The 16,429-nt window shown below is 38.5% G+C and overlaps 2 protein-coding genes across 2 annotated transcripts; both read left to right on the forward strand.

The window, feature by feature from the left end:
- The first annotated feature begins 3,838 nt into the window (after positions 1-3,838).
- LOC116199013 (disease resistance protein RPP13-like) lies at positions 3,839-8,001 on the forward strand. The gene is made up of 2 exons (XM_031529302.1): positions 3,839-6,677; positions 7,031-8,001. The coding sequence occupies exons 1-2, from the start codon at positions 3,924-3,926 to the stop codon at positions 7,178-7,180; spliced, it is 2,904 nt and encodes a 967-aa protein (XP_031385162.1). The 5' UTR covers positions 3,839-3,923; the 3' UTR covers positions 7,181-8,001.
- Positions 8,002-12,190: 4,189 nt separating this feature from the next.
- Positions 12,191-16,429, forward strand: LOC116200316 (putative disease resistance RPP13-like protein 2). Its single transcript, XM_031531176.1, has 3 exons — positions 12,191-12,633; positions 12,804-15,020; positions 15,341-16,429. Exons 1-2 carry the CDS (start codon positions 12,191-12,193, stop codon positions 14,269-14,271), a joined length of 1,911 nt encoding a protein of 636 aa, XP_031387036.1. The 3' UTR covers positions 14,272-15,020; positions 15,341-16,429.

Raw genomic sequence — 16,429 nt, forward strand, 5'->3', positions numbered from 1 at the left:
ACTTAAGAGACATCCCTCGGCTGTTTACTAACACTAAGCAGTAATTCTGATGCATGATTATTATAAGAGGCGCGAATTTACTGCACTGTACAACAATCTACTGGCATATTCGCAAGATTACCTAGAGGCACAATAATTTCATGAAGCAATCTTTCTTGGTTATTCTAGAGTCAATACCTTGATGCCGCGCTCAGGGTGCGGCCGCCTTCCAGAGTTTGACTCCCCCGATCAAACGTGTTCTTGAGGAAAGACAGTCTCCTGAGTTCCACCTCCATGTAAATGGAGTCTGCGGGGTCACCTTTGAAGAGCAAGAAGAAGTAAGTCCGATGAATCAATTATCTCCTTCTGGATCTTCCTGAACTGTAACTGCCAATGATCAGGGCTTTCAGGATCCTCCTGCATTGGTCCTATGTCCCTCACCTTCTTTGTTAAATGGAATTTTCTAGGTTTTTATTTTTCCAATTATTTATAATAAAAAATTATTTTTTAAAGATATCTCATCATAAAATTTAATTTCTCGATTTCTTTAATTTTCATAATTTATACAACATATTTTTTTTGGAATAAATGAGAAGATTTTATTATATGTATAGATTTTATTTGATAATCTTGAATTTTGAAAATAAAAATTAATATTTCATCACATTAATATTAACATCAAAATAAGTATATGTTAGTATTTACTTTTTGAAAGGAGTCTTCTAGGTTTTTATTTATTTGCAGAATTATTTTAACAATTTTTTTTAAAAGATATCTAATCATATAATCTGATTTCTTGATTTCTTTAATTTTTATAATTTTTATATATAACATAATGTATTTGAAGTAAATGAGACGATTTTATTAAGTGTATAGATATCATTTGATAATCTTGAATTTTTTAAATAAAAATTAATATTTCATCACATGAATATTAACATCAAAATTAAGTATATAGTAGGATATGTTTTTGAAATGAGTTTTCTGGGTTTTTATTTCTTTAGTTTTATTTTCTGAATTATTTCAAAAAAATATTTTTTAAAGATATCTCATCATAAAATCCGATTTCTTGATTTCTTTAATTTTTATAATTTATATAACATAATGTATTTGAAATAAATGGGAAGACTTTATTATATGTATAGATATTATTTAATAATCTCGAATTTTGTAAAATAAAAATTAATATTTGATCACATCAATATTAACATGAAAATAATATATATATATATATATATATTTATACATAATATAAATATATTAATAGATGGTTACGTGTACAACCTTCATTATATATAAGAAGAAAAAGTATATGTAAATAATATGTTTTTATAGATATCCATTTTTAAAAAAATAGATTAGATATATATATATATATAATTGTGAATTATATTTTCTTTTCAAAAAATAAATCAGATTTGTTCACCGAAAAAGGAAAACAAATCTAATTATATTTTATGTAGATTATATATGATAGTTACAGTTATAAACATGAATTATCATACACATGCACACGGACCTATTCAGCTCTTAAATAATACGTCTACAACTAAAATTGAACTCTTGAAATATATGCAAGTGAGTTGATTAAATTTATACTTTGATTTTTTTCTCTCATTTTTATGGTAATTTTTCCTTTTTCTTATTTTTCTCTAATTTTTACTTGTTATCTCATATTTTTTCTCAAGATTGGTGATATGAATTTTATCTCTAGAAAGGCTATTCCTATAGGCAAGCTCCCAAAAAGTAAGTTCGTTTACACTAAACATGAAGGTTGTTTGTTTGTTTTATTATTTTTGTTTCAATTTTGATTCTCGAAGGAATTTTTCTTTTTAATTTTTAATTATAATTTCTTTTTAGATTGGTGTACTATTTCATGCAACGCGTGGGCTCCACGAATAATTCTACAGATAGTGGAAACGTTTGCCTTATGTTCCAATTCCTTATCATTGAGTGATGGATACAATGTCCATTATTGGATCTATGCCAAAAAGAAAGAAAACGGAGAAACTGGGAGACATTTCTACAAGATTTTAAGTTTTGAAATATCAACCTGTCAAGAAATTAATGTATGTTATTATATATAATGAAGACTCAAATCCGAAACTTTCTTTGAGGAAAATAAGCGTCCAACCGCTTAAATCAATCCATATTTGTTTGTTTCAACAAGATTATAAGTTTGGAAATATCAACCTTTCAAAAAATGTACATCTCTATCTATATAAAATATAAAGCAGAGTTGAGTAGCCAGATGGCCTCACTTGGTTTTTTTAATGAAATTTTCTCAAATTTTTGAGAGCCTTATCTCTTAAAAACAAGGTTTTTAATTTTTTTTAAATATATAGATGTAGATTTGTGGGACTGGTTATTATTTTCTAGACTTTTTTAGCCTTCTTGAAAAAGTTTTTTCAAATTTTTAAATTTTAAAAATTTTAAAAATATAAATATATATTTGTGTAATTAGTCATCATTCTCGGTTTTCTATTTCTTTTTTTGTAAAATGAATCCTTATATTTAAGCTTTTAAAGCATATAAATATAAATATATATTGGTGGGACTGTCGTTATTTTCTCGATGTTTTAAACTTCTTTTAGAAGAGGAAATTTTTAATTTTTTAAAATATATAAATATAGATATAGATATAGACTTCTGGGAACCGTCATTATTTTCTGAATTTTTTATTTTATATTAAAAGTATTTTATGAAAAGATCCCAATAAAATAAATACGCAAGATCATATTTACTTTTCAAAAAGCAAATCAGATGATATATTCTTATATATATAGATAGATATAGATATGTTGTTTTATTTATATATAAATAGCGGACCTACCCGATTTGTCTCTGAAAAAATATTGCTACTATTAAATGCGAATTCTTAATTTTTTGTAATCACATGACCTTATTTTGGTACGTCTATCATTAGATGTGAATGTGAGTTTTTCAACCTTTCTGCTTTTCTACATGTAAACTTTTGTAAAATTTTTGGATTCTCCATTTTATGTATATAGTTAACGTGAGATATAATGTAACAAGGTTGGAATTTTTTTTTAATGCATAATCTCTTTTCAAAGCGGCGGACATGAGTTTTATAATTTTTTCACCTATTTTATTTGTATTAACGTACCAAATTATTCATTATCTTATTCGTAAAATGATATTACTAGTAGTCTTATATATAATAGTAATATAGTAAATTGCTATTGATTTTAAATTATTATTTTTAACAACTTATAACAATAATTTACATAATAAAAATATAATATAATCGCATTCTATTTCGTGCAATACACGTGCTCTGCCATTAGTTTTATATATAAGATAAAGATATGATTGGTTGCTTTTTTATCACGTTATCGTGGAAGATAATGAAGTGAGATATTGAAATGCAGCGAGATATCTTGTAAAGGATAAAAACCCGAAATTAGATTATTTTGTTCTCCTCAACGAAGAAGGAGCGAAATGGAGATTCCGGACATGGTTTTATGCAAGCAAAACATAGGAATCATGCTTTCTTGGAATATAACAACGTAGAAATGTCTCAGAAATTGCTTCTCTTTTATTCATCTCTTCAAGCTGAGGCTTCAGAGACAATCAGACCGATATTCTTCGTAAACTTTTTCCACGGGGTGGATCTTAGCTTTACTTGGGTCCAGAGTAAAGCCTGGGTCGATCTCTTTCTCTGATTCGTTCACTTGGGTTTTCTCTTTTTGATAGTTATGGAACACAAGCCAAGGTTAGGAATCATGAATGGAAGCAAGGTTGGTAGCTACATTGTGCTGCGCGTATATGATCATCCTCTCACGGAAAGAATCTACCGACACACAGTGGAGGACTATAAGCAAGGTAACCCAAGGATCCTAATTCCCAGCAGCAAAGAAGAACCTGCAACCTTAGAAGAGAAAAGGGAAATAGAGAAACGAGAGCTTGCTTTCGGTGAATAAATGGAGAGAGATATAGTGGCTGATGCCGTGGTGGTGATAATGATAGAGAAGCTGAGGAAGCTCAAGTCGGCCGAGGCAGGGTGCCCCGCGCTGAAGAGTCAAGTCGACAAAGGGATCCCAAAGCTCAAACGGGTCTATGAGTTCTTGAAGGACGAGGGCAAGAAGGAAAGCCATACCGAGTGGACGGACCGCCTCCAGCGGGTCCTCTACCAGGCTGAGGACGACATCGACATTTTCTTCCGCCGGATAGTCGAGTTGGAGCAGAGGACTATCACACTTGTTCCCGACGTGCTCGAGACACTGTGTTGGAAGGGCGTCCTCTTCCAGAAGATGAGGCTCTTCCTCAGCAACGTGACTCGGGTACTTAAGGACCAACACCTGTACTCAAAAGGGGCCGGCCCAGATTCGAGCTCGTCCATCGCCAACAAAGTGCGCCCCCAGTACTACGATCGGTGGAGGAGAGTCAATGCCGACCAAGAAGACACAGCTGAGAACACTAGCATATTCCGTGGTGCTCTCGACAGGGTCATCAATGATCGACTCATTACTGGCGATGACTCGCTCGATTGCATTGCGGTCATTGGTGAAAAAGGGTCAGGCAAGACGTACCTCGCCTGGAGGATTTACAACCGACCAGAAATCAAGAAGCATTTCCCATGCCGAGCCTGGGTACACGTCTCGGTTGATCATGCACTCAAAGATATAAGGTACGCGATCCTGAAGCAGATCTCAAAACAGGTGTTGAAGAACAGCGAGCACATGGAGGACCAGGAGGTGACGCAAGCTCTCCAGAAGGAACTTTATGACCAGAGGTACCTCATAGTGTTGGATGATTACGACGACCCTGATTCCTTATATGAGTTGCTGATGTCCCTTCCCGAGTCCAACAAAGGTCGCGTCCTGGTCACGACCCGAAGCCAGTACATGGCACTTGCAGTTGATTACCGGCGGATCGAACTAGAAAATTTGGGGGAGGAGGACACTGTGAAGCTCTTTAAGGAGAAAGTGCGTAGCTCGGAAATCAACTTGCAGGATAAGGACATCAAGAAGAAGATCTTCCCAGCGAGTGGGGGCTTGCCCCTCAAGATCGTTCTGCTAGGCGGGCTATTGATGAACCTTAGTCGTGAGACTAAGAATTGGCATGACGTGATCGAGAGAGAACAGAGTCTCACCGACATACTCACTTTGAGTTACAATTACTTGCGGCCGGAAGAAAAGCCGTGTTTTCTTTACTTGACACTCTTCCCTAAAGCTACGCCAATCCCGGTACGAAGGATAATACGGTTATGGCTTGGCGAGGAGTTGCTGATGGGTCAGTGCGATGACGGGCTCCCCGTGAATCCCGAAGACCGGGGGGAGAAGTATCTGGAGGACCTGATACAGAGCAACATGGTCGAAGTGGTGAGTTGGAAGCCCAACGGGACCCCAAGGACGTGCCAAGTGGTGACACCTCTCTATGATACGTTCCGTCGCCAAGCGGTTGACCTTGCCCTCCTCCACATCCACGACCAAAAGCCAAAAGATTCTGGGCCAACTCAGGCGGAATTGGACAGGTTCAAAAGGCGGCAGTCCAGCGTCCGTTGGCTAGCGGAAAACTCCAACATTACGAGCTTCAGCTCGTCGGACCCTTACATCATCCAGCGAATGCGTTCCTTCAATTCCTTTTACACCCGGAAGGGAATCCTCACCAGAGACCTAGGTAAGTTCCTCCGAGCCGTGACTTCGCAGAACAGTCACCGGCTCCTAAGGGTACTCGACCTGGAAGGTGTTTACAAGCCATACTTGCCCCAAGCCATCGGGAGGTTAGTCCTCTTGAAGTACCTTGGATTGAGGTCTACGGTCCTGGATTCACTCCCTGACTCCGTCGGCGATCTCCCACAACTGGAGACCTTGGACATTAAGAACACCAATATAGTCCATCCGGTTTCCATTTGGAAGTCTAAGAGCCTCAAACACCTCTACTTGAACGGGTTTCCCGTTGATCCATTGATCCTCAAACGTTACATTGGCTCAGGGTTCTTACCAAACCTTCGAACCTTGAGCGGGCTATATGTGAGCAGCATTGATGACAACTTAGTGAATGTCCTGATTACGTCCTTGACAAACCTCACCAAGCTCGGGATCAAATCCCAGTGGAGCGGCAACCGTGGGAACAATATAGCCGGGTGGGTGTCCAGGCTGACCAATCTTCAGTCTCTGAAGCTGGTCATGATTGAAAAGGACAAGGAGTCGAATACCAAAACAGACAAAGAAAAGGATAAGGAGTCGCCCCCGCCTAGCCTTCCCTCCTTGCCCGAGCTTCGCAATCTCTTCGACCTGTACCTGCTCGGGAGATTCCAAAAAGCGGAAGCAAACCAGCTGCCTTCATGCCTCAAGTTCCTCACGCTGTCCAAGTCTGAGTTTTTGGACGACCCGATGCACAACGTCGGGCAGTTACTGCAACTGAGAACCTTGAGGCTCTTATCCGATTCATATGTAGGTAAGGAAATGAGTTGCTCGGACGGTGCATTCCCCAGCCTCCGGGTTTTGAAGCTCTGGAAACTCACCAAACTGACGAAGTTGACTTTGAAGAAAGGCTGCATGCCTAAACTTAAAGAGCTCGAAATTCGAAAATGTCCAAATCTTCCATTCGATGAGATCCACGGTCTGGAGCATCTCGAGTCGCTGGAGGAACTTATTCTCACAAATATGCCCGAGGGGTTTGTCAGGAGTTCTGAGAAAATACCGAAGGCTTGCCAAGTCATCGAAGTCCAGGTATGTCAAAAGTACTTTGCACCTTGTGCTGCTATTTATGATATCGCTTCTTTCAAGTCAGGTACCCAACCGAAATGTCTTGAAACAACCATCGATTTTGCAAAAGTTTTCGGATTAAAAATGACCATTTTCCGAAGTTTCCAGGGCCAAATTCAACACGAAAAGCAACTTACAGAGTGAATATTTTGTGTCTTCAATTCCCAATTGTTTATCGAGTAGCTGCAATAACAATACCGGATAGAGAGATCCATCACCAACGATGCTCTGTCCATTGAATCTTTCTTTTCTTGGAATCAACAATTTTTTCCATGTCAATTGACACAGTCGTATATTGTTTATGTTAACATTGGCAGCCAGAAGAACATCATGACAAAGGTAAGGATGCTTTGGTCTCAACCGAGCGCCCAATGGTCGAGGAGGATGGGGAAGACGAGGAGCCATCCTCTATAAGTGCCCGTGCAGATCTTAGTGGAGTCCATCCCTCTGCTCCCTTTACTGAGTGATAGGCAAAGCCCGATTTACGTTTGTTAATAAGCCCCAATGGATTTGTGCCAAGTCATCCATTTTATTTTATGTTTCCCTGCCGGTTTCGGTTTCATGATTGAAGAATCGGATTGTAATGCAGAGGCTTGAGATGCAATTTATCAGTTATCGAATTCGTTTGCAGTTTCCTCAGAAGGCTTCTTTCTGAAAGCTTATACCAACCACTCCCTATTTGCTAATGGGTTCAAGTAGAATTTAGAAAGCTGAAACACTTTAAAGGATCAAATTTCAATTGCCTCAAGTCTCCGATCTCCAGTAAATTTACAAAGCCTTTCTTTTGTACAAATGTTACCAACCACATCAATAATCACAGGCCGAAGAACACTCTGCCTGTTAATAGGATAGCCAAGAAACGTGACTTACACATCTAACTTACAACAGAGACAACTCAGAAGACAAGCACCTGAGTCTTTCTAAACCTGTATTTAACCTGTACTGATCGCCGAGGCATGAAGAACCGATATTGTATTGGCAAACATAAAGGAGATAGACTTGGGCCGCCGACCTCACAGTAGAGATAACACTCTCTTTTTGAAGACATTTGATCTCCTGCCGGATCCCCGAGGCGCAAAGTTCAGGCCGGACATTTCCTTCGGGGCATCCTCTGCAGGGACGAGCCCCACAAGCATCGCCACAATGGAGGCACTTTCAGATATGTGGTCGATGTCATCTGTGCGGGTCCAAAGGCGGCAGGCCAACTGCAAGCTCCTGTTCTTCGAGTCCAAGCCAATACCCCACGTGAGGAACAGTCTCTCCCCGTCTATTGTAGAGACCTTCTTCTGCATCTGCTTCCTCAGCATCTGCCTCTCATGGCAAAGATCCCGCAGGCTATTGTAAGAGAATATGAAAACAGAGTTGTGGTATTATTGACAGAAGAGATCTAGATGTAGTAGCAAGCTACCAAACGGTAGTACTATTTACCGCAGGAAGTTAGTCACGCAAACATCAATATAAAAGAGTGAAGAATGTGGTAATAAACTTAAAGAGACATCCCTCGGCTGTTTACTAACACTAAGCAGTAATTCTGATGCATGATTATTATAAGGGGCGCGAATTTACTGCACTGTACAGCAATCTACTGGCATATTCGCAAGATTACCTAGATGCACAGTCATTTCATGAAGCAATCTTTCTTGCTTATTCTAGAGTCAATACCTTGATGCCGCGCTCAGAGTGTGACCGCCTTCCAGAGTTTGACTCCCCCGATCAAATGTGTTCTCGAGGAAAGACAGTCTCCTAAGTTCCACCTCCATGTAAATGGAGTCTGCAGGGTCACCTTTGAAGAGCAAGAAGAAGTAAGTCGGATGAACCAATGAAACATTGCACGCATCCCAGAGCTCAATAATCTCCTTCTGGATCTTCCTGAACTGTAACTGCCAATGATCAGGGCTTTCAGGATCCTCCTGCATTGGTCCTATGTCCCTCACCTTCTTTGTTAAATGGAATTTTCTAGGTTTTTATTTTTATTTTTTTTATTTTTCGAATTATTTTTTTAAAAATATCTCATCATAAAATTCAATTTCTTGATTTCTTTAATTTTCATAATTTATACAACATAATTTGTTTGGAATAAATGAGAAGATTTTATTATATGTATAGATTTTATTTGATAATCTTGAATTTTTAAAATAAAAATTAATATTTCATCACATTAATATTAACGTCAAAATAAGTATATATTAATATGTATTTTTTGAAAGGAGTTTTCTAGGTTTTTATTTATTTTATTTATTTTCAGAATTATTTTAACAAAAATTATTTTTTAAAGATACTAATCATATAATCCAATTTCTTGATTTCTTTAATTTTTATAATTTATATATATAACATAATGTATTTGAAGTAAATGAGATGATTTTATTATGTCTATAGATTAATAGATATCATTTGATAATCTTGAATTTTTTAAATAAAAATTAATATTTTATCCCATCAATATTAACATCAAAATTAAGTATATAGTAGCATATGTTTTTGAAATGAGTTTCTAGGTTTTTATTTCTTTATTTTTATTTTCGGAATTATTTTAACAAAAAATATTTTTTAAAGATATCTCATCATAAAATCCGATTTCTTGATTTCTTTAATTTTTATAATTTATATAACATAATGTATTTGAAATAAATGGGAAGACTTTATTATATGTATAGACATTATACAATAATCTTGAATTTTGTAAAAGAAAAATTAATTTTTGATTACATCAATATTAACATGAAAATAATATTAATATATATATTTATACATAATATAAATATATTAATATATGATTATGTGGACAACCTTCAGTATATATAGGAAGAAAAAGTATAAATACATAATATGTTTTATAGATATCCATTTTTAAAAAATAGATTAGATATATGTGTGTGTGTGTGTGTGTGTGTGTGTGTGTGAATTATATTTTCTTTCCAAAAAATAAATCAGATTTGTTCACCCAAAAAGGAAAACAAATCTGATTATATTTTATGTAGATTATGAATGATAGTTATAGTTATAAACATGAATTATCACAAACATGCACGCGGGCCTATTCAGCTCTCAAATAATACGTCTACAACTAGAATTGAGCTCTTGAAATATATGCAAGTGAGTTGATTAAATTTATACTTTTATTTTTTCTCTCATTTTTATCATAATTTTTCCTTTTTTATATATTTTTCTCTAATTTTTACTTGTTTTCTCATATTCTTTCTCAAGATTGGTGATATGAATTTTATCTCTAGAAAGGCTATTCCTATACGCAAGTTCTCAGAAAGTAAGTTCGTCTACGACTAAATGTGAAGGTTGTTTGTTTGTTTTATTATTTTTGTTTCACTTTTGATTCTCGAAGGAGTTTTCTTTTAAATTTTTAATTGTAATTTCTTTTTAGATTGGTGTATTATTTTATGCAACGCGTGGGCTCCACGAATAGTTCTACAGATAGTGGAAACGTTTGCCTTATGTTCCAATTCCTTATCATTGAGTGATGGATACAATGTCAATTGTTGGATCTATGCTAAAAAGAAAGAAAACAAAGAAAGTGGGAGACATTTCTACAAGATTTTAAGTTTTGAAATATCAACCTTTCTAGAAATTAATGTATGTTATTATATATAATGAAGACTCAAATCCGAAACCTTCTTTGAGGAAAATAAGCGTCCAACCGCTTAAATCAATCCATATTTATTTGTTTCAACAAGATTATAAGTTTGGAAATATCAACCTTTCAAGAAATGTACATCTCTATCTGTATAAAATATAAAGCGGAGTTGTGTAGCCAGATGGCCTCGCTCGGTTTCTGAATGAAATTTTATCGAATTTTTGAGAGCCTTATCCCCATAAAACAAGGTTTTTAATTTTTTAAAATAAATAGATGTAGATTTGTGGGCCGGTTATTATTTTCTAGATCTTTTTAGCCTTCTTGAAAAAAAAATTCAAATTTTTAAATTTTAAAAATATAAATATATATTTATGGAATTAGTCATCATTCTCGGTTTTTTTCTTTTTTTATAAAACGAATCCTTGTATTTAAGCTTTTAAAACATATAAATATAAATATATATTGGTGGGACTGTGGTTATTTTCTTGATATTTTAAACTTCTTTTAGAAGAGGAAGGTTTTAATTTTTTAAAACATATAAATATAGCTATAGATATAGACTTTTGGGAACCGTCATTATTTTCTGAATTTTTTTATTTTATATTAAAAGTATTTTATGAAAAGATCCCAATAAAATAAATTACGTAAGATCATATTTGCTTTTAAAAAAGCAAATCAAATGATATATTCTTATATATATAGATAGATATAGATATATTGTTTTATTTATATACAAATAGCGGACCTACCCGATTTGTCTCTAAAAAAATATTGCTACCATTAAATGCGAATTCTTAATTTTTCGTATGCACACGACCTTATTTTGGTACGTCTATCATTAGATGTGAATGTGAGTTTTTCAACCTTTTTGCTTTTCTACATGTAAACTTTTGTAAAATTTTTGGATTCTCCATTTTATGTATATAGTTAACGTAAGACATAATGTAACAAGGTTGGAATTTTTTTTTAATGCATAATCTCTTTTCAAAGCGGCGGACATGAGTTTTATAATTTTTTTCACCTATTTTATTTGTATTAACGTACCAATTTTTTCATTATCTTATTCGTAAAATGATATTACTATTAGTCTTATATATAATAGTAATATAGTAAATTGTTATTGATTTTAAATTAATATTTTTAATAACTTATAACAATATTTTACATAATAAAAATATAATATAATCACGTTTTATTCCATGCAATACACGTGCTCTGCGACTAGCTTTATATATAAGATAAAGATATGATTGGTTGCTTTTTTATCACGTTATTGTGGAAAATAATGAAGTGAGATATTGAAATGCAGTGAGATATCTTGTAAAGGATAAAAACCCGAAATTAGATTATTCTGTTCTCCTCAACGAAGAAAGAGCGAAATGGAGATTCCGGACATGGTTTTATGCAAGCAAAACATAGGAATCATGCTTTCTTGGAATATAACAAAGTAGAAATGTCTCAGAAATTGCTTCTCTTTTATTCATCTCTTCAAGCTGAGGCTTCAGAGACAATCAGACCGATATTCTTCGGGAACATTTTCCACGGGGTGGATCTTAGCTTTACTTGGGTCCAGAGTAAAGCCTGGGTCGATCTCTTTCTCTCATTCGTTCACTTGGGTTTTCTCTTTTTGATAGTTATGGAACACAAGCCAAGGTTAGGAATCATGAATGGAAGCAAGGTTGGTAGCTACATTGTGCTGCGCGTATATGATCATCCTCTCACGGAAAGAACCTATCGACACACAGTTGAGGACTATAAGTAAGGTAACCCAAGGATCCTAATTCCCAGCAGCAAAGAAGAACCTGCAACCTTAGAAGAGAAAAGGGAAATAGAGAAAAGAGAGCTTGCTTTCGGTGAATAAATGGAGAGAGATATTAGCCAAAAAAATATGGGGAAGGTGTGCCCCGTGCTGAAGAGTCAGCCAATTTATATAGTGGCTGATGCCGTGGTGGTGATAATGATAGAGAAGCTGAGGAAGCTCAAGTCGGCCGAGGAGGAGGTGTGCCCCGCGCTGAAGAGTCAGGTCGACAAAGTGATCCCAAAGCTCAAACGGGTCTATGAGTTCTTGAAGGACGAGGGCAAGAAGGAAAGCCATATTGAGTGGACAGATCGCCTCCTGCGGGTCCTCTACGAGGCCGAGGACAACATCGACATTTTCTTCCGCCGGATGGTCCATTCGGAGCAGGTGACTATCGTACCTGTTCTCGACGTGCTCGAGCCACTGTTGTGGAAGGGCATCCTCTTGCGGAAGATGAGGCTCTTCCTCAGCAACGTGACTCGGGTACTTGAGGACCAACACCTGGACTCAAAAGGGGCTGGCACTGATTCGAGGTATTCCATCCCCAACGAAGGGCGCCACCAGTACTACGACCGGTGGAGGAGAGTCAATGCCGACCAAGAAGACACAGCTGAGAACACTAGCATATTCTGTGTTGCTCGCGACCGGGTCATCCATAATGGTGATAAGTGGCTCCATTGCTGTGCGGTCGTCGGTGAAAAAGGGTCGGGGAAGACATACCTCGCCTGGAGGATTTACAACCTACCGGAAATCAAGAAGCATTTCCCATGCCGAGCCTGGGTACACACGTCTCGGATGATCGTGCACTCAAAGATATAAGGTACGCGGTCCTGAAGCAGATCTCAAAACAGGTGTTGAGGAACAGTGAGCACATGGACGACGGGGAGGTGGAGCAAGCTCTCCAGAAGGAACTTTATGACCAGAGTTACCTCATAGTGTTGGATGATTACGACCACACTGATTCCTGGCATGCGTTCATGTGGTCCCTTCCCTTCTACAACAAAGGCCGTGTCCTGGTCACGACCCGAAGCTCGCCAATGGCAGATAAAGCTGACAGTAAGATCAAACTAAATAATTTGGGGGAGGAGGACACTGTGAAGCTCTTTAAGGAGAAAGTGCGTAGCTCGGAAATCAACTTGCAGGATAAGGACATCAGGGACAAGATCTTCCCAGCGAGTGGGGGCTTGCCCCTCAATGTCGTTCTGCTAGGCGGGCTATTGATGAACCTTAGTCGCGAGAATAAGAATTGGCAACACGTGATCAAGAGAGTACAGAGTTCCAACGACATACTCACTTTGAGTTACAATATACTCACTTTGAGTTACAATTACTTGCTGCCGGAAGAAAAGCCGTGTTTCCTTTACTTGACCCTCTTCCCTAAAGCTACGCCAATCCCGGTACGAAGGATAATACGGTTATGGCTTGGCGAGGAGTTGCTGATGGGTCAGTGCGATGACGGGCTCCCCATGAATCCCGAAGACCGGGGGGAGAAGTATCTGGAGGACCTGATACTGAGCAACATGGTCGAAGTGGTGAGTTGGAAGCCCGACGGGACCCCAAGGACGTGCCAAGTGGTGACACCTATCTATGATATGTTCCGTCCCCAAGCGGTCTCCCTTGGCCTCCTCCACATCCACGACCAAAAGCCAAAAGATTCCGGGCCAACTCAGGCGGAATCGGACAGGTTCAAAAGGCGGCAGTCCAGCGTCCGTTGGCTCACGGAATACTCCAACATCAAGAGCTTCGGCTGGTCGGACCCTTACTACATCAAGCGAATGCGTTCCTTCAATTCCTTTTACACCCGGAAGGGAATCCTCACCAGAGACCTAGGTAAGTTGCTCCGAGCCGTGACTTCGCACAACAGTCACCGGCTCCTAAGGGTACTCGACCTGGAAGGTGTTTACAAGCCCTACTTGCCCGGCGCTATCGAGAGGTTAGTCCTCTTGAAGTACCTCGGGTTGAGGTCGACGGTCCTTGATTCATTACCCAACTCCATCGGCGATCTCCCACAACTGGAGACCTTGGACATTAAGAACACCAATATAGTCCTTCCGGTTTCCCTTCGGAAGTCTAAGAGCCTCCGGCACCTCTACTTGAATGGGTTTCCCGTTGATCCATCGATCCTCAAACGTTGCACGAGCTCAGGGTTCTTACCAGACCTCGAACCTTGACTGGGCTATATGTGAGCAGCATTGATGACAACTTAGTGAATGGCCTGATGAAGTCCTTGAGACACCTTACCAAGCTCGGGATCATCTCCCAGTGGAGCTACAAGCTAGGGAACAATATAGCCCGGTGGGTTCCCATGCTGACCAATCTTCAGTCTCTGAAGCTGGGCATGATTGAAAAGCATAAGGAGTCGAAGACCAAAACAGATAAAGAAAAGGATAAGGAGTCGAATACCAAAACAGAAAAAGAGAAGAATAAGGAGTCGCCCCCGCCTAGCCTTCCCTCCATGCCCGAGCTTCGCAATCTGTTCGACCTGTACCTGCGCGGGAGATTCCAAAATGTGGAAGCAAACCAGCTGCCTTCATGCCTCAAGTTCCTCACGCTGTCCAAGTCCGAGTTTTCAGAGGACCCGATGCACAACCTCGGGCAGTTACAGCAACTGAGAACCTTGAGCCTCTTAGCCAAATCATACGTAGGTACGGAAATGAGGTGCTCAAAGGATGCATTCCCGAGCCTCCGGGTTTTGAAGCTCTGGCAACTCACCGAACTGACGAAGTTGACTGTGGAGCCAGGCAGCATGCATAAACTTAAAGAGCTCGAAATTCGAAAGTGTCCAAACCTTCCATTCGAAGGGATCGATAGTCTGAAGCATCTCGAGTCACTGGAGGAACTTATTCTCACAAATATGCCCAATGAATTTTTCAGGGATTCTGAGAAAAAACTGGAGCATTGCCAAGTCATCGAAGTCCAGGTATGTTAAAAGTACTTTGCACCTTATGCTGCTATTTTTGCACCCAGCCGAAATGTCTTGAAACAACAATCGATTTTGCAAAAGTTTTCGGATTAAAAATGACCATTTTCCGAAGTTTCCAGGGCCAAATTCAACACCAAAAGCAACTTACAGAGTGAATCTTTCATGTCTTCAATTCCCAATTGTTTATCGAGTAGCTGCAATAACAATACTGGATAGATCCATCACTAAGTACACTTTGTCCATTGAATCTTTCTTTTCTTGGAATCGACAATTTTTCCATGTCAATTGACACAGTCGTATGTTGTTTGTGTTTGCAGGGGCCGCCAGAAGAACATGACGAGGGTAAGGATGCTTCGGAACAAATGGCTGAGGAGGATAGCGAAGATGAGGAGCCATACTCTATAAGTTCCCGTGCTGATCTTAGAGGAGACAATACCTTTGCTCTCTTTAATCTGTGATAGGTAAAGCCTGATTTCCGTTTGTTTAATAAGCCCCGATGGATTTGTGCTGTGGTTGGGCTGTTCCAGTGGGGCCGGCAGTCATCCATTTTTTTTTACCAACTATATATCTTCAAAGTTCGTGCCGGTTTCGGTTTCATGATTGAATAATCGGATTGTAATGCATAGGCTTGAGATGCAATTTATCAGTTATCAAATTCGTTTGCAGTTTCCTCAGAAGGCTTTTTCTGAAAGCTTATACCAACCATATCTGCTAATGGGTTCAAGTAGAATTTAGAAAGCTGAAACACTTTAAAGGATCAAATTTCAATTGCCACAAGTCTCCGATCTCCAGTAAATTTACAAAGCCTTTCTTTTGTACAAATGTTACCAACCACATCAATAATCACAGGCCGAAGAACACTCTGCCTGTTAATAGGATAGCCAAGAAACGTGACTTACAGATCTAACTTGCAACAGAGACAACTCGGAAGACAAGCGCCTGAGTCTTTCTAAACCTATATTTAACTTGTACCGATCGTCGAGGCATGACGAACCGATATTGTATTGTCAAACATAAAGGAGATAGACTTGGGCCGCCGACCTCACAGTAGAGATAACACTCTCTTTCTGAAGACATTTGATCTCCTGCCTGATCCCCGAGGCGCAAAGTTCAGGCCGAACATTTCCTTCGGGGTTTCCTCTGCAGGGACGAGCCCCACAAGCATCGCCACAATAGAGGCACTTTCAGATACGTGGTCGATGTCATCCGTGCGGGTCAAAAGGCGATGGGCCAACTGCAAGCTCCTGTTCTTCATGTCCAAGCCAATGCCCCACGTGAGGAAGAGCCTCTCCCTGTCTATTGTAGAGAGTTTCTTCTGCATCTGCTTGCTCAGCATCTGCCTCTCGCGGCAAAGATCCCGCAGGCTATTGTAAGAGAATATGAAAACAGAGTTGTGGTATTATTGA

Source organism: Punica granatum, chromosome 3 (assembly GCF_007655135.1).
Source record: "Punica granatum isolate Tunisia-2019 chromosome 3, ASM765513v2, whole genome shotgun sequence".
Classification (NCBI taxonomy): domain Eukaryota; kingdom Viridiplantae; phylum Streptophyta; class Magnoliopsida; order Myrtales; family Lythraceae; genus Punica; species Punica granatum.